Below are 23,512 nucleotides of genomic sequence, written 5' to 3' on the forward strand. Positions count from 1 at the left end.
CAAGAAATCAAGGATTTTCTTCTAGGAAGATAAAACTATATGGTCTAGTATACAGTTCTTCTCTCTGCGGTTGTATCTTAAAGAGCAAATGGATCCTAGATTTATCTCATAACTTCAATGACAAAGCACTAAATAGTTCCAAAACCTAAAAGTTTTGCCTTTAAGCTATCTGGTGCACTGTTATTTCTGTGCTTCTGCTCCAACCCACCCTATTCCTTATGATGACTGTTTTTCTTTAGTAAACAGAGTCTCCTTGCAGCCCATTATGAAATAATTCCAGGTTTTACTGCTGCTTTTCTTCTTTTCACAGTAATATGCAATTTAAAAATTCTGCCTGATTTATTTCACGATGTTCTCTGTAGAAGTTGTTTGATGCAGGGCAAAGTAGCCTCCCAACACCAGCATGTGGAACAGAGGCAATCTGTCAGGAACAAACTAACCCAAGAACACCCCTGACCATTAGTAGTTTATGAATTCACATGTATCCTTTGCTCGCAGATTACTCTCTATGGTGCAGCTGCTTGACATTCCAAGTAGGTGTCTATATACCAAACCTGGTTCAAAATTACAACACACCGTGGAGTATATAAAATGAATTCTCAGGTGCATCATGCAACAAATAGCACTCCATAGGCTAATAATGTATTCTTATGATGAATTTTTGTTTCTATATATGGAGTTTCTCTTGACCAATGGCAATTAGGGGTCACATAAGAACAGAAAAGGAAAAAAATCTTGTAGAGTAGCCTGCATCTTCAGGTGCCTGATAGTTATCCAGCCAACAGTGACTTAAGAGCAAGGAGTTAACCAAATACACATGCAAAATCAAAAGGATGGTTTTGAAGAACTACTCTGTGTACCAGTGGAAAAACATATGCAGCGTAGGTCCTTTTTATTTCAGAATCTTTTAGAAAAGACATCGTCTTACTTAGCAAAATAGTCCAAACCTACTAAACTTCCAGAGTGTCACTCATCTCCGTGAATCACTTCCATGTAAGAAAGAAGCTTGCTTTGTAGTTAATTTTCACACAGTTTTTCAATGATTCTAACCAGCGGGTTGTGGGGTGAAGTTGTAGCCCCACAATTAAAGTTTGAGGTAGTGCAAAAGTTAGGCCGTGTTCCATGGGAGCAGTGGAGCTGGTTAGATGGTTTCCATGGACACGGCCTTGGGTTGCAGGGAGTACAAGGTTAAGACGGTTTGATAATGTGCAGGTGCTTGGATTCCTGGGTGTTGTTGTAGGAATATGTTTGTGTTGTGTGTGAAGTTGGCAAGCTCAATAAAGGCTGCCTGCTGCGCTGAGCGGGCAGACATCTCTTTGTCTCACTACCTTTACCGTGTCGTGTGTCTTTCTTCCCCCATGGACCAAGACCCCACGACAGTTACCCCCCTGCGACAGCGGGTAACTGAAAGAGACACAAAGTAACTGGAAGGCATCTGGGGAGGCCTCTATTCCTACCTTCCATTCAAAGCAGGGACAAGTTCAAAGTGAAATCAAGTTGCTGACAGTTTGTCTAGTCAAGCTCTGAAGGTCTCAATTGCAAGGATGCAGATTTCACAGCCTCTCTAGGTAATACACTCTAGTAATGGTTTATACTTTGGTTATATTGCATGTATACACATTTCACATACTCAAACAAACTGAACACATATTAGTTATTTGGACCTTACTAAGAATATTTAGGGTCCTTAGGGAGGCAGGGCAACGTCATTGTGAAGCTGATTTTTATCTTTACAAAGCCAAGGTGATCATGAGAGGTCCCTGATGACTACAAAAAGGCAGTTACCGTGCCCTTCTCCAAGACAAAAAGAAGGATCCAAGGAACCACAGAACAGTTAGTCTAACCTCAGTTTATGTCAAGATTATGAAACAAATCTTCCTCCAAGGCATTTCCAGACACATGGAGGACAGGAAGACAGTTTAGCACAAGCTAAAGAGAACAGTCTGTCTTCGGATGCAGGGAAAGCAGTAGTCTTCCTTAATTCTGACTTCGACAAGGCTTTTGATATGGTTTCCTAGCATCCAAGTTGGAACTTGTGACTATGGGTAGACCACAAAATGGCCAGACTGCTGCATTCAAAGAGTAGTAGTATACTTGGAGATACCCAAAACTTGACTGACCTATATTTGAATGTAGCCCTGTGTGGAAGCACAGGGTTGAACATACGACCTTCTAAATCACTGAATGATTCTACACAGCCAAATCCCCCTGAGCTAGAAATATGACCTTCTGGAAAAGGAGTATGATTGTCCCTAATAATCAAATACATGCACAACCCTTACAAAGTGTTAAGACTTTTCCTAACACACTCTTCATTTTCACCCATTGCAATACACAGATGGAGTCAGCAGTATCCCCCAACATGATCTTGGCTGTTATGACAGGTTAATATCGTATCTACACGTCATTTAACAACCTATAGTTTATACAGTTTTAACATGCAAAAAGTACTACAAACAAGACACTCACTCTCCAGTTCAATAATTTCCATTCTGTTCCCCTCCGTATCATGGCCAACAAATTTCAAACCTTTCTCTTCAAAGCAGTGAGTCAATTCTGGGTTCACCTGAAATATTGAAAATAATAATAATTGTTATTCTTGGATTTAACAAACAGTAGTAGTTAATAGTAATTTAGCATGCATACAAGAATGAAAAGAATTGGGAAAGGGTTGGGAACTCTAGCTTTCTTGTTTTAACAACTCTCCAGTATAAATTTATAAAAGTGTGCATGCTTATTAAATAAAGAGATGAATCAGTAAGTTACTATGCAACATTCAAAAGATTAAAGCCAGGGTCCCTTCTGCTTGCTGTCCTGATTCTGAGCAGCTTGCATTCCTCCTTTTTCCAGTGGCCCACTAGATTATGTGTAGAGACTAACCTCCCCTTTGAACACTGCATTTCAGTGGTTATGACACAAGCTGTGGTTCAGCTCCTCCTTCAAACTGAGGAGCTCTGCAGTGAGCTGTCTCATGTCCTCCATGATGCTCTAACCACTCATAGTTAATATTCCAACTTTGAGCACGTTTACCACCATTACATTTTCCCCCCGCATTTTAAGGAAACAACATTGTTTGAATCAGTTATAGCATGCACACATCCCATGGTTCAGGCCCTTCTTGAGACACTGATGGAGTAGGGCCCTTCTGAACTACCTCAGAAATAATTCTAGGAGTCCACCCCTTGTCCTTATGACAGTATTTGGAAAGTATTTGGACACCTTTTCCCACATATTTGCAAACAGAGGAGCGGACACATAACAAGGGACATACACAATTGGATGGTAGGAAGCAAGTGATGTGAACTAGCCTCTGAGTTGTAGATGTCTGAAGTCTGTCTACATTTAGACCATGAAAGAATATGCACTACCTAAACATAATCTAAGCCTTTAAATAAGCCAAACTGGCCAGTGCATTTAAGGATTACAAGCCTTTACCTTTCAAGTGTTTCACGAGAAACCAAGCCAGGTAATCTCTGATACAGCTCTCCAAGACCATTTTGCTAGACACTGCATCTTCTCCAACCCAGAAACAGTACCTGACATTATTCCCCTCTGTTGAACACTTCCAAGAACACCCCTGCAATACTGTGTCTACACTCAGGCTCCTCAATACAAGAAAGAGATTGAAAAAATGTTGAGAGCTCATAAGAAGTCCAACCAGAACGGTTAAAGGCTGGGCCACGTGCAACATGGGAGGAGAGACTGGACGAGCTGGATTTGTTCAGCCTAGGAAAGAGAAAGCCAAGAGCAGATCTCATGGCTGACTTCTACTATCTAACAGGACAGACTCTGCTCAGAGATGCACAGCACATGACTGAGACTAAACAGACAAACTGCTCAAGGAATTTTCCTGTTAGATACAAGGGCATTGGAACAAATTGTCAAGAGATGTTGTGGAAACTCTCTCTTGAAGGAGATTCAAAACAAGATGGAACAAAATCCTGAGTGGCATGATCTAATTTTAAAGTTGGCTCAACTCCAATCGGGAGCTGGACCAAAAGACTTTGAAAGGCTCCTTCCAATCTAAATTATACCATCTAACCACTACTAAATTTTGGTTTATGCTTGTGTAAGAAAACTCCCATCAGCTTTTTTCTGCCTACCAAGAGAAACATAGTTTGCTCAAGTTTTAACTTCTGAGCATAAAGTACATTAGCAGTGCTCACCTCATATCGATGCCTGTGTCGCTCCTCTACAAATGCTTCATCACCATAAAGCTTCCCTGAATATACAACAAAAAATAAATTTATGCTAATGTGTTGCTTTAATAGTTGTTACAACTATTTCTTGTAATTTAAACCTCAAAAAAGTCATATGTAAAACATAACAAGAAACTATTCATCTCACTCCAGCTTTCTGTCTTTCCTGAGTGATGACTAGTTTCTTTTAATTTACCATTACCTGAGTTTATTCAGGATTCCTATTCCTATTGACCAGAAATACCTTAGGCAGGCTAGAGACTAAAGGACATGCTTAAACTAATTTAAATTGTAAAGCTCAAAATAAAATTAAAAAATGTTTCAGCGAAAAAGCAATATAAAATTCCCTCAGGGTTTTACAACAGTGGTACACAAAACGTGCAGGGAAGGAAGGCTTTTAGTAGCATCTGTTCCATTTTAATAGATTATGCATGGCAGCTGGCGTAATACCTCCAAAGAACAAACAGAGAATATTGCTTTTTTCTGTTTTCCTGATCTCATTATCCAAATGTCTCTTGCAGTCCTCTGTGTAATCTGGAACACTCCAGATTTCACAGCAATAAGGAATAAGTTAGAGGTATGCAGTAAACCAGACTATAATCATATCTCTCACTTACAATCACGGCTCAGACTTTGCTCTCAATTTACCCCAAGGTCATCAGAATTACTACCTCACTGAGGGGTTGGTACAAGAACTAGACTGCCAAGAACATTTCCAAAAATTGCAGAGTGATAGTATTGCAATTTTACAAGAAGTGGTGCATGTGTTAATTTTAAGGAACCATCTCTTAAAAAACATTATTCCCATTCAAGTTGTAAAGCATTAGAAAGTCAAATCAGGTTTTCTGTAAAATATCAGAGTTTTTTATGGTTCTTTGATAAATCTTGTCATCTAAACAATTCATAATACTAGTCAAGAGTTACAACATTTGTTAATTTTTATTAACTTTTTAAAGTGTTTTGGCCACAGAACAACTTGTGCATATCTATATCACACTGAGGCAAAGTATCACCCAAGTCAGCAAGATCACCAGCATGAGCATTCTCTAGAAAGGCAGATTTTTCATTAAATGCGCACATGTATTACACTGTGGTCTCCTGCTGAAGTAGGTGTCATTTTAAAAAAGTTCAAAAGGATGCATTCCATAAGTTCAACATAACTAAATATAGGAATAGCTCAGATCAATGTCAAGGGCAGGGCAATATAAAAAATATGTAATCAATGGACAAGAAACTACTTTTTTCACATTTACAGTATCATTTATATTACTCCTGTATAATGGGCTGACTAATATGAGACAAGTATTACTTCAATTTCCCAAAATGAGACTGTTTCCAGGGTTGGGCTAGGCCTAGGGCAGTGCTGGATCAGAGACTGGTGTTAAGGAGGGCCTGGCTACTAGAGAACATTGTCAAGACAAGGTAAGGACCAAGGCAGCAAGGCCATAAGATGTTTAAGGCTGAGGTGCACTGGCAACTCTAGGGAAGCAACATTTAGGTCTGGGAAGAGCGTAAGGGGCAGGAGTTTGGGTTCGTTCTACCAAAAAGCTTCAGGGGTAGGATAAGAAGCCCCGGCTCACACATCTTATCAGCTCATAAAGAAAATAGGAAGAAAGCACTCTGATTTTCCCAAAAATATAATGAATTAAACTACCGTGAAATGTATTTCAGTTATCTCAACATTCTCCTCATTGTTTATTTGAAGCATTGGACTCTAACTGACAGTTTCACTGGGAATTACGGACATCTCCCATTTCTTTTTTACATTCCAGTCCTCAGTAAATGTATATGGGAACAGGATCAGAGTGAATGAGCTCAGGGAAGTTGTCACCCAACAGCTTGCTTGAGCTTATAGTACTTAAAAAAATGTGCTTTGACATTTTTGCTTTTCCATGTTACAGAGCTCCAATCCAAAGGGCAAGTCATAACAGGAGAAAAATTACTTACTTAAAACAGAATTTTCTGTTTTGAAAACAGTCCTCCTCTTCCCCAGTCTCATCGTTCCACCCATATCTCCAGGATTGTGTTCTGGCATGTCAATAACCTGTAGAGAAAAGTTGTTCAGACGTAGTTTCATCCACCAGATAAAAAACCCCCAAACAACAATTGCCTAACAGGTTGCATAGATTTGTAAAAGGCAACTTTATATAGTTTTCCGCCAAGCATTCCCAACTATTAATTCTCTTTGTTTTTCCTAATGCTTTGTTCTTCAATAATGGCACTGTAATAGACTGAATATATTAACTAATTGGTTATATAGACTTTTTCATTTAATGTTAAGATCAACAAAAGCAATTTACTAACCTCTTAATTTAATTTTGGGGTGGAAAAAACCCCTTTCTTTTAAAAAATATACCAAAATGTTAGCAATAGGATAATTCTGCCCAAAGCTATTCTTTGTGCTATGAGAGTATATAGATTTTCAAAAACTCAAATTCATAGACCAAAAATATCCACCAAGTGATAAAGACACCAGCTCTGAAAAAGCAAGTCCCTCAAACACACAATGTGAGACGCTGAAAGATTATCCTGGGTAAATATTTCTGTACACTCAGCTATTTCTTATATTATTCTTCATACACAATGTTCTTTCCTATGCTAAGAGCCAGAAACAATTGTTTTATCAAGTGAGAAGGTGACCTCTTTTTTTGGAAAGTGGGAAGAAGTGGAGGGCATGCAATAGCAGAGTGAAGACACTTGTAACAAGACTACAATTTTGTAAAAGCAGAGTATGAAAAGAGATGACTCCAATATGCATGTGTTAATTCAGATTACATATGTAACTGATTTATCACAGGGAAATGGAAAAGCCTACCCCCCAATTCACCTCTACTAAAGGGTTTCTCAGATTGCTGAAGAATTCACAAAATACTTTCTATGAAGTATGAAGAATATGCTATTTAACACAACATTTAAAGAAGAGAATATACAAATACTGGGTTTGAGGACCAAAGCAGATGAGTTGAATGAATGTTATGCAGGTCAAGTGAAACTCAGGACAGTGGGATTCAGGGGATTTGAGAAACCGCAGCTTAGTAGGAGTGCGTTTAGTTTTGTTCAGTTTGAAAAATCTTGCAGGGTCTCACAATGAAGTTTAGAGGAGGTCTGCCTCAGAGAATGGTAAAACAGTTCAAAATTGTAGAAATGTGAGCTGAAGCTTTGACCTACGTATTTGTATTCACATATACACAGTCAGTGAGGAATGTAATTGACAAAGAAAGGTTCTACAAATACAAATATTCACATATATGGGTAATCTGGAATTGGATTTTTATTAACCTTAATTTGCCCTCTGGGACTAATGAAAACAATTTCTGATGATACACTTCATAAAGTGAAGTTATTCAATTTAGGAGGGATGGTGGAAAGTGCTTAGCCTTTGGCCTTGTGCCAATGCATTTCAGCTGTGTAATTATCTCTGTATAACCTTATACCTTCAAAATGTTATTTATAAGCTATATACTCATTATAAAATGTAATGAGCATGAGTTGTGATCAAACCAGTGGGATATTACAAATCCTGTAATTACCTCTCAGATCACAAAGGTGAGGACTGTGAAGCACATTCAGCTAAAAAAAAAACCCATGAATTCAGAAAATAAAAAAGCATTCATTGAGTCCTTATTACTTTAAAAAATATTAATCAACTGATTTTATTTCCTTCCCTTTACTTTTGGTTTTTTCCCCAAAGCAGTGGCCACAAAAAAACACAAGATATCAGAAGCAGTAAGAATGTATACATCAGACTGTGTGTATATGTCAAACACTCTGACCCTATGAAATCAAATACAAGTTTTCCTTGAGGTGTTATTTACTTACCTACACCCATACTACAGATAACCTCAAAGATGTGCTACTGGCTCTTATTAAAAGAAGATGAAGTGGTAAAAAGCAGTTATTGAGTATTTCAAGTATATGCTTCTCTTCCAATTACAAAATTTTCACTTTAAAGGCTGTTTAATGAGTATTTGCAGTTGACAAGAAAAGCAGTGAGGTGGGTTTCTTTGTTTGTTAGTTTGGGTTTTCTTAAGTTTGGAGGCTAATGTCAAGATTAGACATTCCTTCACTCTCAAAAGTGTATCAAGCAGCTGAACGCTGTCCTCCACCATCAGTTTTAGATTTTAATTCCTAAAAATTTGGGGTATGATGTTTTGGTCTAATTTTGCTAACTGCATAATGGTAACACCCAGCTGTTTGGGGTTCACCCCTTCTCTTGCTCAGGGGAAAAAAAAAAAAAGAAAGTCACTATTTTCCCCTTTCAGTATTTGCTGTACTAAGATTCTATCAAAACACTTCAAAGTGTAATGCCATAAACAGAAGGAAACATGGCAATACAATAAAGTGAATGGGACAATAACTTCTTGAAGGACACTGCTCAGCTCTTTAAACTCCTCAATCAAAACACTGGCTCCAAATGCAGTGGACCTGTCCATGCAGTCCTTAGCAGACTTCACTAGTTTACTGCACTTAAATGGATTCAGAAACATCAATTAACATATATATGGTTTCCTGTTCATTAAATAGAACATATCAGTTTAAACAGGTCATGGCCATACTCTCAGCTCTTCCTTCTTTCAGTGGGCAAAAAAACAAAGACTGAATTCATGTGAGCCCCACTAAAGCTCTAGATAATGGTCTGGAATGAAAACACAATTGCATCTGCTCTGCTGAGGGCTTCTGTCACCCTTTGGGTCAGAACCTGACATGAGGCTGCAAGTCCTATAAAAATTCCACTGGAGAAATGGCCTTTCAGGGAAGATTCAGATGACTTTCAACATCAACTAATTGCGTGTGTTTTCATCTTTTCATCTTCCCCCAAATTGTTAGATTTACAATAATAAGAAATACACAAGGCTTAAAATAATAATTTTTTTATTTGTCAAGTGAGGAAAGGAGCTACTTATGAAATAATACCTCAGACCTACTGTGACTCTGGATCTTCCTTTTTGATATACTCTGTGGCTTGGATGAACTTCAGCAACTATTACAGCACATCCCTCAGTGTTTGTATATTACACAAATTTCACTGCAATAAAGTCTGTGCAAGAAGTTTTTGACACCAAAGTGGCACTGCTGCTCTACAGCCCAAGAACAGTAGGAGAATCAGAAAGGCAACTCATATGAATGAAAATTTTTGACATATTTTACAGAACTTGTTTGATCAGAAAAACATAAACTTTCAAGTTGTGGACATTTTGAACAACTGTGAAACTGAATAGATTTTTCAAAGAGCTTATGCTTCCTGACACAGAATAAATCTGTTCTTACTAAGCATTATTCTTACTATTCTTTGAAAACTGCCAACACTACAGGGACTTTACAGAGATCATGTCTTACACCAGACAGCCAACATGAAATAAATAATGAATTACTGTAACATAACACAAAGCATGTTCTAAATATAAAACGGTCTGATCAGTATTAAATCATTTTACTGAACAACAGTGACTTCAACTACCCATGAACGGCAATCTTCTTTCAGAAATCTACTGCTTGGATTGTTTTACTGTTGTTAGAAAACATATAAAAGCTAATTAGAAAACCTTTCAAGCCCTGACACTCAACACAGAGCAACCAAAGCCCTGAAATCCCCACACCTATCATTTTAGCAATCATCCCAGGACCATTACGTTTTATCTTTGTTTTGCCTCATGTCCTGCAATGCCATTTTGAGAAATACATTTACCCTGGTTACCTTGGCAGAAGGAAGGTAGAGAGTGGGGAGTGTCTGGTTGGGTTTTCTTTGTAGGCTTCTTTTTTTGGGAGTGGGGGAAGGAGGGGAGCATTACTTGATTTGAACAACTCACTGGTAAGACAGCTTTGAAAACACATTTTTATGAGGGTTTTTTATTTGTCTTTTTACTCTGCCCTTGACTGGTGAGCAAAAGATTTGTGACTGCTGAAATAAATTGCTACACATGTAAGTTCTGATCAAAGCATTAGGAGATGCTAAGACCCTAAAGATTAACTGAATACTGAAAAGAGGCTCTAAGACACCTGGCACACAAGAGATGTGCAGAGGGAAAGTTGACAATGTGAGTAGGGAATACAGTGACAGGTAATGATGAATACCAACCCCTGCTGAACATGACTATGAAAAAAAAAAACCACAGCACCATAAACTGTCAATGACTCAACCCAAACTTAAGGAACTTATCCTTTTATGGGCTCTTCCATCATTTCTCTGCAGGATTAGTCAGTACTTGTTACATTTGATCTGATCAATCAATGACAAGTTTATGAGTAAAAAGACCCAGAGACTTACAAATAGGATGTTTGTACTAAGATTTTAGAAACAATAGTACAAACATTTTAAAGAAAAAGTTGACAGATGCAACACTAAGAGCTGTGCTGAGAACTTCCAACTTGGCAAGTAAACCAAAAACATACACTTTCCCTTTTCATTAATAAAACAGGTTTTAACATTTTCAATTACTGAAAGAGGGTGCAAGGATTACATCTGTCTGAATCGCTTGCTCCCTTTTCCCCCAGAGATATCCTAGTTCCAAGCAAACCCCATCAATGCCCAGCTATTTAAAGCATTCAGCCCTCTAGGACTGAACCAGTTGTCACAAAACCACTTACAGATTTCAGACTACTCAGAGCTCTATTACTCTGACTGAAGCAATGTTTGTTTTCAAAAAGATGACCACCATCGTGTATAAGATCAAAGAAACCATCAGTAGCTGATTCATGCAGTTACATACTGACATGAGTCATCATCATTGCCAGGCTTCGCAAATGAAGATTTGGGAAAGGCTCTATCCACATTTGTTACAAGCACGCTGGTGGCTAACGAGGCCAATGCGAGATAGACATATCCGATTGCAACAGAAAGACTCCTTAGGTGGTATATTCTGCAAGGCACCGTTCTTTCTGTGTTGTCTTTTCTCCTTGAGAGTGATCCTGCATGTCTTCTCAAAGGAAGCAGCAGCGTTATAGATGGTGTGTTTCCAGGCCTCCCGATTTGAGGTCACAGTATGAGTAACTACCTTGAAAAGTTCTGTCCTCTACTATCTTCACTAAACTATAGCACAGTATCCAAACGTTCCAGCAAACACTAGTTGAAATTTCTTAAACTCTTAAAATCCCATAGCATACTATTGTCAACTACTTTCCCATTTGGGCGACTCTCTTTTCCAGAGATTTGTTGTTTCCTATTTTAGAATTAAGTAACTGCCCTACAGCATTTATTTCATTCAAGTCTGAAAGTTCTCTAAGAAGGATTTTGCCTGAATAAGCAGAATTTCTGGTACAGAATGTTTTGTAGCATTTTCTCCAGAAAAAGTCAAAAAGGGTGTGACCTCCTTTTCTAATAGTGCTTGTTCACTTGTAAGTATAGTGCAGTGAACTGAGGAAGTTAAAGGAGATGTTGATACACAAACTCCATATAGATATTACTTAACACCATTTTAAGAACTTATTCTAGTTATTCCAAACACATGTCCCAGAATCAACCTGAAGAGTTAAATCAAGTAGAAAGTTTCAGTGTTAGCAAAAGGAACAGGGTAAGACAGTGCTGGCTACAGAAATACACTGGAGTGCCAGTCATGCTATGCCATTAAGGGCAGGATTTGCCACAGACTTGAATAACTAAAAAGAAAGTGGAAGACTGTTCTCAGGCTTTGGATTGCTCCAGCTCACATTATAATTAATGACCGTAACTGAATTTCAGAAAGATCAGCACATCTGTAGCTAGGAGAAATCCTTCTTTCTACCACATAGATCTTTTGAAAAATCAGAACTCTGTCACCACCTTTGAAGGGGAAATCTCCAACTGAAATTGCTAGTAGGTGAAATTCTGCCCTTACCAAATGCACTTAAATCCACATCAGGTATGGCAGAAGTAAGAAGGCATGAAGCAAGTCCGTGTCTCTGAGCATCCTAAAGCAGAGGGAAGAACTTAAATAATGAGATACAGCCTGGTGCTCTCTTCATCAAACACCCCAGCCACAAAGGTGGGACAGGGATAATCAAACACTTATGGCCTGAGACTGTTTGAACAGTAGTATGCTTGATGGTCTCTTGACTCAGAGAACTATGATATCCAAGCCCCATTAGATAAGCAGTGCAAAGTAGCCAAGGAGGCATGAGATTGTCCTCAGCAGAGATAAAGCACCGCAGAGATGTTTCATCCTCAACATGCTCCAGTGTTCTGTACTTGCTCTACCCTGAGTTACGCATGAGCAAACATGTTGCAGTTGTTTCTCATTCATTAACGTGGGAGTGCTAGTTCGAATCACTTCATTATCAGTTATCTCCACTTTCAGCAAGCAAGGCAGAAGGAAAATTGTTTACTTCAAGAAAAGTAAGCAGGAAAATTGCTTATTTCAGACCTTCACTGAGAATTACTGGTATCAGCTTTCAGACAATGCTCAGTACCATGATCTGCACTATTCTACAACAAAACGTCCGTTCATCTGCCATAAAAATCAGTATCCTCAAAAGGAAGATGAGGAGAATTAGTTTTTCATCCCATTTCCCTAAAGTAATCAGACCACCACCAGACTTGTGAGTAAGAAAGACTGACTGGATTACAACCACGGATCCGTCTCACAGAATGGTGTCACCAATCATCCTGATGTTCTGTTCACCTTTCAGATCTGCCCAGTGATGATCTGGTACTTGATAAACACGGATGCAGAAACTGAGTCATTTCTTTTAGAAAGAAAGCAAGCGGGCAGCAAATAGAAAATTATAGATTGCCCTATTTTAATTTTTATTCTAGTTAGAAGGTACTTTTGTTATAGTGCAAAACTTCCCAGCTAACTGTAGAGCTGAGAAGGAATCCCTGGACAGATCCTGGGTCAGCTGAAAGACTTCTTTTAAGTAACCTCTCTCAAATGCTAATCAGCAAACCACAGCCACTTGTTTCTAATTATTTTTTGCAAGTTCTCCTCCTTTTTCAGACCTGCCAAGAGAGAGGCAGAGGCACTTTTGCCACAAATTTACTGAAATTCTGTGTGCACATGCTAAAACATAAAAGTTGCAGCAATGGAAATAAAATACAACTATGGACTAATTATTTTATTTATTGAATATGGAAAAGCATCCCACCAAAAGAATAGCTCTTTGAACAGAAAAAAAAGTAAATTACTTTGAAGTTGAAAAAGAGACAAAGTTTTCAAGTAAGAGATCTATTCACAGAAGAAAGAAAGAAGTGAAAATGCTATCTAGAGCTTGAAATCCATGTCAGTTTTAAGAATATAAATCTAAATATATCTATATTTTTGTGGTTTAACCTCTGTCTTAAGAGAAATTACTTTATTCTCTTTTTAATTTACCCTGATAAATAATTTTAACATTATCTGACAACACATGCTTGACTGAGATGAATAACTTCTAGCAGTTAAGATGATTTCACCAACTAGTTTTAGTCTTAGTTACTGTACATCTGATTAAGATTTCATTAAATTGAGGTTTTAAACTTAAGGACAAAAATATACAATCACATTGGTTGATATTGACACAAGAAAACGCCTTATTTAGAATTTGGAGTAAACAAATGAAACAGAAATAAAGGATTCTAGCTCCATAAGGATTTCTCTGCTACAGATATGTAAGAAGCAGCCCAGTACCAGTCAATCCAATTAGGATATCATGCTTCATATTATGCCCAAAGATCAAGGGCAGACCATAAACTTTAATGGTTGATCGATCACTTTTTGAAATGAACACAAGAATTTAAAATCTGACATTTCTGCATTACAAAGAGAATTTTCTATTAGCTGGGCTACACTGGTATCTCTGATAGGTGAACATTTTATAAAAATCAGCTGAATAGAAGAAAAAATGATACACTTAGAAAAAAAATTCCCTAGTGTTTAACTCTTAACTTCAAAGAACAAAAACACATACTACAATCCCAGATCCCAAGGAAAGACAAAGTAGTGAGAAAATATCTTGAAATGTTTTAAAGACACTGCTGAGCAAGCATGTTAAATGGCTACAAGGCATTTTGCAGGTTGTGTATCTTTGAAAAAAAATCCCACTAAAGTTGCAGACAACTGCACGCAGTTGTGAAAGTAAATGTTGCTCTATAGCTAGTGCCAAAATCTTGTGCCAATTTGATTCTTTTAACAAGAAGCTGAATCCACTCTGCAAAACCACACAAAAGCAACCAGCTCACGCCAACCACTGTAACCTTTAACTGAAGCAATCTGTTCTGATGCGCGTCTATTTTCTTTTCAACTCTTCTTTTACATTTAAACTGTAACTTAGTAAAAATGAAAATAGATGTGGATAATAAAGAAATGTAGATAATGGAGGCTAGAGTAGTTTTCGTACTAATTTACAGTATAGTCATGCTTCTTCCTACTTCCACCTCATTCTTTTCTTTGTTCTCATTTTTGCCTGGTTTTGGAAGGCAAGCAGGATCACCTTTACTGTTTAAATAGAGATTCATATCCACCATGTAGATATCTTGAAATATTTCATATGCACCTTTGTATTGTCCTCCTTCTCTCTTCTTCTTTGAAAGCTTCTGGTTTGGTTAAAATCCTGATTAAATGTCATGCCAGTTCCCTCACCTCTACTACTTATTCCTCTTAATAAGGCTACCAAATGAAATGAAGTCGACCACTGCATTACTTAGTAGTTCTCCCATTTCATTTACTAATTTGAAACATTCTAGTAATGCTAATCTTATGGACTAAGAGGAGAACAGACATACTATAACAGGGAATTTCTAGGCAGAAAGCCTCTGGCACAATCACTGTAATGTTAATTACTACTCTTGTCTTCCATGGCATGCCTAAGACAATAAAAGTACCATGGCCTATCAGATCTTTCATGCCTGCAACTTTTCCTAAATTACAAAGAACAATCTGAATGCTGGATATCTCAATAGGCATACAGAATGGACACCTAGAAAGCTCTCCAGCAAAAAGCAATGGTATTTTCCTTCCCCCATGAATTCAATAGCAGCAGTGGAGATTACTTCCATGAGTCATTCTCCTCCCTTCCACATATACATCATAACATTTCTCATTCCAGCTGGAGAACTAGAAGAACTAAAGCAAGTGCCAGATATCATATAAGGGTAATCGAGGCACTGACTTCTAATTCTAAGATTTCCTAAATCTTATTGTTTTCTATTGTAAACTATAGCAGAACAAACAACAACAACAAAAGAGAGCACAGGATGATAATTACAATGATACATACAACTTTGACCACTTAGATTATCTTGCAAAAAACTAGCTTGGCATCTTCATTACTATCTATCCAATCCAGTACACATCAGCTTCAGAAAACCAAAATGATTTATATTAATATAGCAGAAGAGATTAATTACCTTGATTACCTCTGCCAGACATTTCAGGGATGCTTTGAGTCACATGCCCTACATTACAATTAATAGTTTCCTGCTTCCACTCAGAGAAGCTTCAGCTGGCCAATGATCATCTTGCCTGGAAGAACCTTAATTCTGGTAAAAGACTTATGACCTACAATCCAATTTTTTTTTTTTTATTTCACAGAGAAACCACATTGTCTTTACGTCTGAGCAGGATACTTTCTGTTTCACTTTGTCTGTTCTGCCTCCCCAAAAACCTTATTATGTCCAGATCATAATTTAATTCTGCACTTCTTGAGATACTCCCTCCCAGCAAATTAACTCTATCCCCTTCAACATCAAATTACAAGAATTCTTTGCAATTTTCCTTCCTTAATTATGTTTATAAGGTATCAGGGGTCAAGTTCAGACAGCATTTAAAAAGACAACTGGCTTGCCCAGTTGTCCCCATTCTACCGACATCAGCAGAGCTCACTACCGACATCAGCAGAGCTCACATGCTGATCACTTCCTCCCCCCACAAGGCACCAGTGAGCAGCACTAGGATGCCTGGATTCATGTATGAGGCCCAGAGTTAGCATGACAGTACAGACATACCTGTGCAGTTGTTTGCTAACTTATCATAAAACCAGAGCTGTAAACCTACATATTCATTTTCAGGGAGGAACACGGTACACACTTTTAAAAGATAAGCCAATAGGAAGAGCTACACATGAGGAAGTAGGAAGAAAGAAGCAGAGAGGATGTGTGCGTGCATATGGAGAACCATTAGCAAAAAGGTCAGAGAGGAGGAGAAATGGATCTTCAGATCATTTTTTATTTAGCAACAAGATGGTGAAAGCCTACAGGAAATATTTTACCAGTATCGTTTCTAAGAAAGTAACATCTATAGAATCATCAGCTTTACACTACCACAGATCAAGTAGTCATTTAATTAGCATGACACCAGCTGGACACACCCAGCAGAATTTGAGACACCCGCTGTGAAAAGTGTGGGTGGCTGGGTACAGATTAATTCAACAGATAATGCAGTGATCCACTCAAATGCTACACATGTTTACCAAGCAACGAAAAGATATTGCCACACAGCAAAAGTTCTAGGCTGTGTCACCACCCGGCACAGTGGCACACAACACACAACTAGCACAGCCACTACATCTCGTACAGAGCAACACAGAGCAGCTACAACCTCACAAAGGAAAAGTAATCAGCGGTGATCATACAAAAATCATTTTTATCCTTCACCTGTACCTCTAATTGTTTGTCTGCAATGGCAGAACGAAAAGTCAGAGAGCACAAGAAATAATTTTTAGCTAAAAAGCACGTCTACAGTGAATCGTGGTCAAATCCACAGTAAATGCAGTTCTCTGTTCAGTGCCTAATTCCCCAATATGAAACATCTTATTATCACATACAAGTCAAGGATGGGAGGCAAATTAATACAGACTTAACAGAAAATCTCATCAATAAAAAGTTGGGGAACGGTCTGTATTTTTCTTCTTCACATTTTTTTTTCCATTACATTAATTTGATGGGGGGCAGAGTATTTATTAAAAATAAAATTTTATTTAGTAGTTTTTCCTTTATTTTTAATAAAAATTAATAGTTCACAACATAATGAACAGGCCACTCACATCTCATAAAATACACCCACCAATAAACTATGCAACTGATTTGAATTCGTCATTTTTTTCTTGCCCATGCACTTTTAGGAGCATGTTCAATTCCAGTGCTCACTTCTGGGTCTCTATAAAGCTGTTATGATAAGGGTGGAAGTCCTTAGCTTCTGCACAGACCTTTCTTTGCAGGTATCAAGCCACTTTACAAACACAAGTATGTTTCATTACCTCTATCTGATATGAGAAAAATAAGGTAGATAATATAATTTGTTTAACCAAGCAGAACCAGGACTTTGTGACATCTAATCTTGTTCCTACACTTTAGAAACATGGCAGTTAATGATAAAGAAACCATGCATTCCCCTGGTGAGCTCCTAACATGGCCAGTGCTTTAATGCAAGTGGGTCATTTATATAGGTACGAGAAACTTCTATGGAAATGACTTTCATAATATTGGAAGTGATTTCATGTAGTTTTCAACATATGAACTGCATTAATCTGCTGAATCAGAATTGTGCAGAAATATGTGAACAGGCAATCTATTTTATGTGCCCTAATTTTTAATTTTTTTTTTTTAATACACAATTTCTGCAAGCTTATTTGTGTGGGTGCTTTTTCGAGGCTGGTGGGTGGGAGAAGGTGTTTTGGAGGTGTTAATATTCACTGATATAATCACAGCATTGAGGGATCTGGACAACCCCCTTCCCAATTTATTTTGTTTCATTAATCAGAATTACATTTTTAACTTCCTAAACAGGACAATGGTGAGGAACTAGTTAACCACAGTGCTTCCGAATTAGTCCCTGTGTGTGGGAATCACCCCACATAACTTCAGCTGGGTAAATTTCAGACAAGTAATTTAAGGGAACCAGTTGAGTGTTCCTCTCTGTAGGGACAAGAGTACATACAGAGGCAAATACATTCCAGCTGGAGAATCACACCAAAACATGTGGCAGCTTGAAATGTTCATCTAAGCCATGAGGTAAGAGTGCTGTTCTGCCTTAACGTGTACAACATGCTTGCACAAAAACAGTTTTTTCAGTGTCCCTTTCACATCCATTCTTTGCCAACACTACCTATACCACCCCAGACCATCCCTAGTTCAGTCTGAAGTAACACACTATTCAAATACATTGCAGTATTACCAAGGCAGACTTGGGCATAGAGTCCTCCGTTAAATAAATGTTCTCTGCTTGTTAAACCAGACACGGACAGATACTCACCTACATCCACTTCATCCAGAAAAATGTTTTGTACATAGCATAAATATCCTTATTTGATTTACAATTAAATTACACATAATTCCTTATGCAAGTACTGGAAAGGTCAAAATCTTTTTGAAAATGTAACATGTAACTCTATTTAGAAAAATCCTTCTTTATTAAGAAAACTTTAAGAGAAAAAAAAAGTAGCAGGTTATTAACAGCAAGAAGGCACCCTTCATAAAAACAAAATCTATGTTCAACTGAAGATAAAGAAACACAAATATTTTTAAGTTAAATATATAAATATCAAATCATTATCCCCCACTCCCCAAATATTTGAGAAGTAACTTGTAAAAGGCATCAATAACTGAGCCAATTATTTTCATTCGTTTTCAATTAAAGAGAAAAATCTAGCATTGTAAAGTTAATCAATTATCAGGACTAAAAAAAATAAAATAAAACTCGTACTCAAAGAAACTATGACGATGGCATAAAAAAATGAGCATTCTGCTTGTGTGCACTGTCAAGGAATTTGAAAGACATTCCCAAGCTAAAACCCTTCCTCTGGGGAAACTCTGATGCTCCCATTTCAAACTGAAGTGTTAAAAGAAGTGGTTACATAACAAATAAACAAAACACACAGTAAGAAATCATTGGAAACTGCTGGTACTCATTCAATTTTGAAGCAACTGAAGGGTGAAATAGCTTGTTTAGTACCTGTGGTGAATAACCTCTCATCAGCATTGTCACCCACAGATGCCCAAATGGCAAATGCTTCAGTGGAGATACAGAGACCTACAGTCTGAAACAACTGATGCCCGTGCCAGGCAACCCAGCAGATCCTTTAAGAGAAATGTAGAAGTAGGGGTCACCTGGGCAGCTATAACAGGTTGGGACACTGCAAACACAGATTTTGTAAAGGGAGAGGCAGGTGATGGGCCAAATGGGTCTTTGGTCTTGATGGACCTGTCATCTGACCCAGGGTGCTCTTCTAAGTAAACATAATACCATAATATGCACTGGAGAACACCACACACATCGCCTACCTACAGGTGTCCTTAGTTCACAAATATATTTCATCAGCTCAATTTGAGTTGTAAGAGGAAAGAAGGGTTCTTTCCATTTAATTCCTAACCTCAAATAAAGCTCCTCCCCATGCTACTTGTCACTTGAACTTCAGGTTTTGTTGAGTTTGCAAGGACGTGGTGGAATGAAGAAAATAAATTCACTGACAAAAGAATTATTAGAAACTTTTTCAGCTGTTTGCTTAAGTACTGGCTCTCTAATGCCTCCAAGAAGACAGAGACAATTAAATGTCTCATTACTTAAGCTTCAGCTCAGAAAACAGAGGTAAAAATGAGTTAAGTTGGGTGAGAAGGTGATAATATAAATATATTCACTACATAATGGTGCTAATGATACTGAGTTTCAAAAATGGTAATTTATTTGGTGTTAGAGAATTCACATAATTTCTCTGTAGTATCACTTACAATTCTGCATTCACAGCAAGAGAAACAGCAAGACAACACAAACCTTGCAAGTACTCTGATTATCTCTACTTAAAATGGATTATTCTGAGGAAGATTAGAATATTTTTTTGCCACAAGACAAAAAAGTTTTGTACCAAGTCAAGCTGTGCAAGAAAGCACCGGTCACTGATCTGTGTTATTTGCAGACACAGCATGTCTGCTGTGATTTGTCAAAACTAATTTTTCAGTCTACAGATTGAGCAATACTGAGGCTTTGGTACTTTTCCCAGACTTGGGCAACTGTTGGGCTTCCTTCTCATCAATAAAGACCAATGTTAACAGTTTCATGGCAAGTTATATCTGATTCCTGCACAGGCTCTCTCTAATTAGCCAGGCCAAATGATTGTCTCAAAGGAAGCCATCACTAATTACATCTAAATTATCTTTTACCTGCAATGCAATAATCATCAAGTGTTTTTATACACATATTTTCATTATTTTCAAATGTATAATTCCAGATTCTTCATAGCTAGAAATTAGGACTTTTTAATACTAGGATCTGATGGACAATAGAAGGTGACTATGCACAGGGGATGAGAAAAATCAACTTTAGTAATGTCTCAGAGGAAAATCATTGTTTCTCCTTTTTTAATGTTTTGACAGTTCTAACACCCAAAGGACACGCAGCACGCACAGGTATCTTGGGGTTACACAGGTCTGCTCTAAGCTGATACTAGCCTTAAGGCTGAGCTTCACATAGCATTTGGTGCACATCCTGACAAGCTAGAGATACTTACAACCTTCATATAAAATTCTCTCCACTCTTGATTCTGAATCCTAAGAAATTTTTTAAAGGTCCAATTTGTTACAACTTAGCTGTGAACTCCTGTCCATTACAGGGAAAAAAAACAAAGGAAAAAAAGCTAAGTCCTTTTGTTTTGAAGGGAAAATAGTCACTAACCTAAAATAGATGAAACTGGCTCCAAGGTGAATTCAACTTAATTGATAGTTGGTTTCCTCACTAGCACAATTGAGAAGTGAGTTATGACTGACATGGATAATTTGTTAATTTCAGTTTACAACAAAATGTAAATTTACCTCTTCAAAGTTCTGGTTTACAGATGTTTATAAATTGCTCATTTGATGCATTTGTGTAAACTGAGAACTTCCAAACTACTACTGCTGTTACTTACTGAACTTATTATAGTTTGGTTTTGATTTAGTAATCAAAATAGGTAATGAGAAAATCTAAAATTAAGCAATACCCTTTCTGAACTACAATTTTTGTTAAGTAACAATAGGTTAGTTTCTTTCAATAGGCCATAGTCACTTATAAAATAAACAACCCATTGCTCTATACTATTAGTCAGACAACAGCTACTCCTCTCATAAGCCTCATTAGTTCCCTCTGATTTCATCTTTGGTTTTCCCTCATGTTCTACATTAACTCTTGACTTGGTCAAAAGAGAAGACAGGGGAGACTTCTCTAGCAGCCTTTTGCTTCCATTGTCCCAAATTCTCATATCAGAGAGAACTGAAAGTTATTCATGGTCATTTTGACAGTCTTCCTTTGGAAATAATTTAGCAAACATCTATTATATCTAGATAATGATACATCAAAATGCTAACAGATGAGGGATTTCTATGTCAAAGGTAAAGCCATTACTCTGTAGCATCATTTTTTTTATGTTTCACATTGATAATGAAACATTCCCCAGAATACCACTAATAGTCTGACTTTACATGGCATGGCTCACTTTCAGACTTCTGACAGAATTAGTAACTTCTGGAGCTCAAATGGTGCATGTAAGCACATCTTTTTCTGAATCAAAGAGAGAGCTCCAAGGTTCTTACCACTACATGATTTATTTCTCTGCCTCCCCGTTTTGTGCTGCTGAGTCTGACCAGGCCAGCAAGGCTGACCCATCTACACAGTGCTGAAGGTAAAGAAATTGAACAGAACGATTCAGAGGTTTCTACCAAAGAAGCCTGGCAAAATGACCTCCATTTCTTTCTCCCTAAGAACACCTCATGGTTGGTGCTGTTTTCCCCAAACTTACCTGTTCCTGGAGGAATGCAGATGGTCATTATCTAACACAAAAACCTTTAGTTCAGTATTGTGGCACTGTCTCAATAATACTCTTCCACTTCAGCAGCAAGGTCAGCACAGCTGCAGCAGGTTCAGAGTGACCTAAAGGGTCACTGCAGCACAATTCTGATAAAAGACCTCGGTGCCTGATTTGTAGAGGCTTGAGCATTGTTAACTGTGCTGAGGGCCCACTATCCCTACCCTGTGTACAAAGACACCCACAGAAGAGTGCCCGCTGGTCCATATGGTCAAAACATCAAAGTACTCATTCTCTCAGCTCCTGCTGTTTAATATAAAAGGCAAAATTGTTTCAGACAGAGAAGCCAGAACCCAGGATTCCCTACCTTTCCCACATGCTCACAAAGAGAATCAGGACTATCCTATCATGTCACCTTACCATCTCAAGCTGCAGGCTGCCTTTAAAAGAAAGCATCACTAACTCATACCGTATCAGGCCCCTGTCCATTAAATCATATTAAATAAACTATTAGAATACATAATGGATTAGATCCTTCCAGGATCAAGGCAAACAGGTATGTCATTCCTGACTCATTACTAGAATTATTACATTGACAGACAGTAGTCCTGAACTTGCATGAAAAGAGACTATAGCTATTTCTAGGCAAGAAAAAAAGCTGAATAAAGGAGTTCGTTATTGGTATATTCACACTGTGAGATTTAGGCATCTCAGTGCCATGTAATTCCTGAATCATGTGCCCATGTGGTTTATTAGGTGCACCTCTAGATCTCTTTCGAACAGTCCATCAGATTGCATCATTGAGAGCAGAAAAAATGCTCTGAAAATGAACTACACATTCGATACTACCTCTCCTCACAGATTTTGTTTATAGGATGAAGAAAGGGTCTTAGATACAGCTGTGACGTCTAGAGGGTCCAGGCACCTCCAGGGTCAAAGGACAGCTGAAAGAAGACTTAATATCAACACAGACAAAACAAACTTGCTAGTGTCCCTTACTAATATTTCCTTTGCCCTACCTGAAACTCAACAAAAGTCCCTCCTCCATAAATCCATATATGCTTTGCCAGAATGGAGATTTACACATTTTTGATCACTTTAAGCATTTCAAAAAACAAATCCGAGTTCAGTATGGAACAAAAGGTTTTAGGGTTTTAGCAATTACACTAGCTGCAAGTTTCAGCCACAGCAGTAACAACTGTATTGCAGTGCTGCACGAGTCAAGGTTCACAAAGCGGAAGGATAAAACCTCTTATTGAGACACATTCTCCCTCAAAACTATCTTGTGCAATGAAGAATATCTACATCACAGGGAGTTTCAGCAAAATAATAGTTTGGCTGCCAGATGTGCCCGTATGGCAGCAACAGCTGACACATATAGCTACAATGAATAACACATCACCAATTTAAAGCTGACTACAAACAATGCATCTTATTAAATCATTCATCCCTGCAGCAGTCGCACCCAGTCCTGTTTAGGGAGACACCTTCAACATCCCATTAGGTATATGTCACAAGGGAGGGCCTGCAAGAGACTCTTGTCAGGATAACCCATATAGTTCAAGTGTAATTTGTGAGATGAGACAACCCTTTTACATGTCACCACTAGAGGTTTTACAAACAATGGCAATTTTAATATAAAGAATGCATCACCTGTG

At 37.9% G+C, this 23,512-nt stretch overlaps 1 protein-coding gene across 3 annotated transcripts in view; it reads right to left on the reverse strand.

Annotated features, from left to right (window-relative positions):
• CTPS2 (CTP synthase 2) overlaps positions 1-23,512 on the reverse strand; it is a 65,258-nt gene that overhangs the window by 12,259 nt on the left and 29,487 nt on the right. For all 3 annotated transcript variants that reach the window (XM_027689008.1, XM_027689010.1, XM_027689009.1), the window contains exons 14-16: positions 6,147-6,243; positions 4,167-4,222; positions 2,470-2,566 (exon numbers count right to left, since the gene is read on the reverse strand). In XM_027689008.1, the coding sequence (XP_027544809.1) occupies positions 2,470-2,566; positions 4,167-4,222; positions 6,147-6,243 (250 nt within the window). The remainder of the gene's footprint in view (positions 1-2,469; positions 2,567-4,166; positions 4,223-6,146; positions 6,244-23,512) is intronic.

This window comes from Neopelma chrysocephalum, unplaced genomic scaffold (assembly GCF_003984885.1).
Source record: "Neopelma chrysocephalum unplaced genomic scaffold, ASM398488v2 Primary Assembly neopelma1_76, whole genome shotgun sequence".
NCBI classification, from domain to species: Eukaryota; Metazoa; Chordata; class Aves; order Passeriformes; family Pipridae; genus Neopelma; species Neopelma chrysocephalum.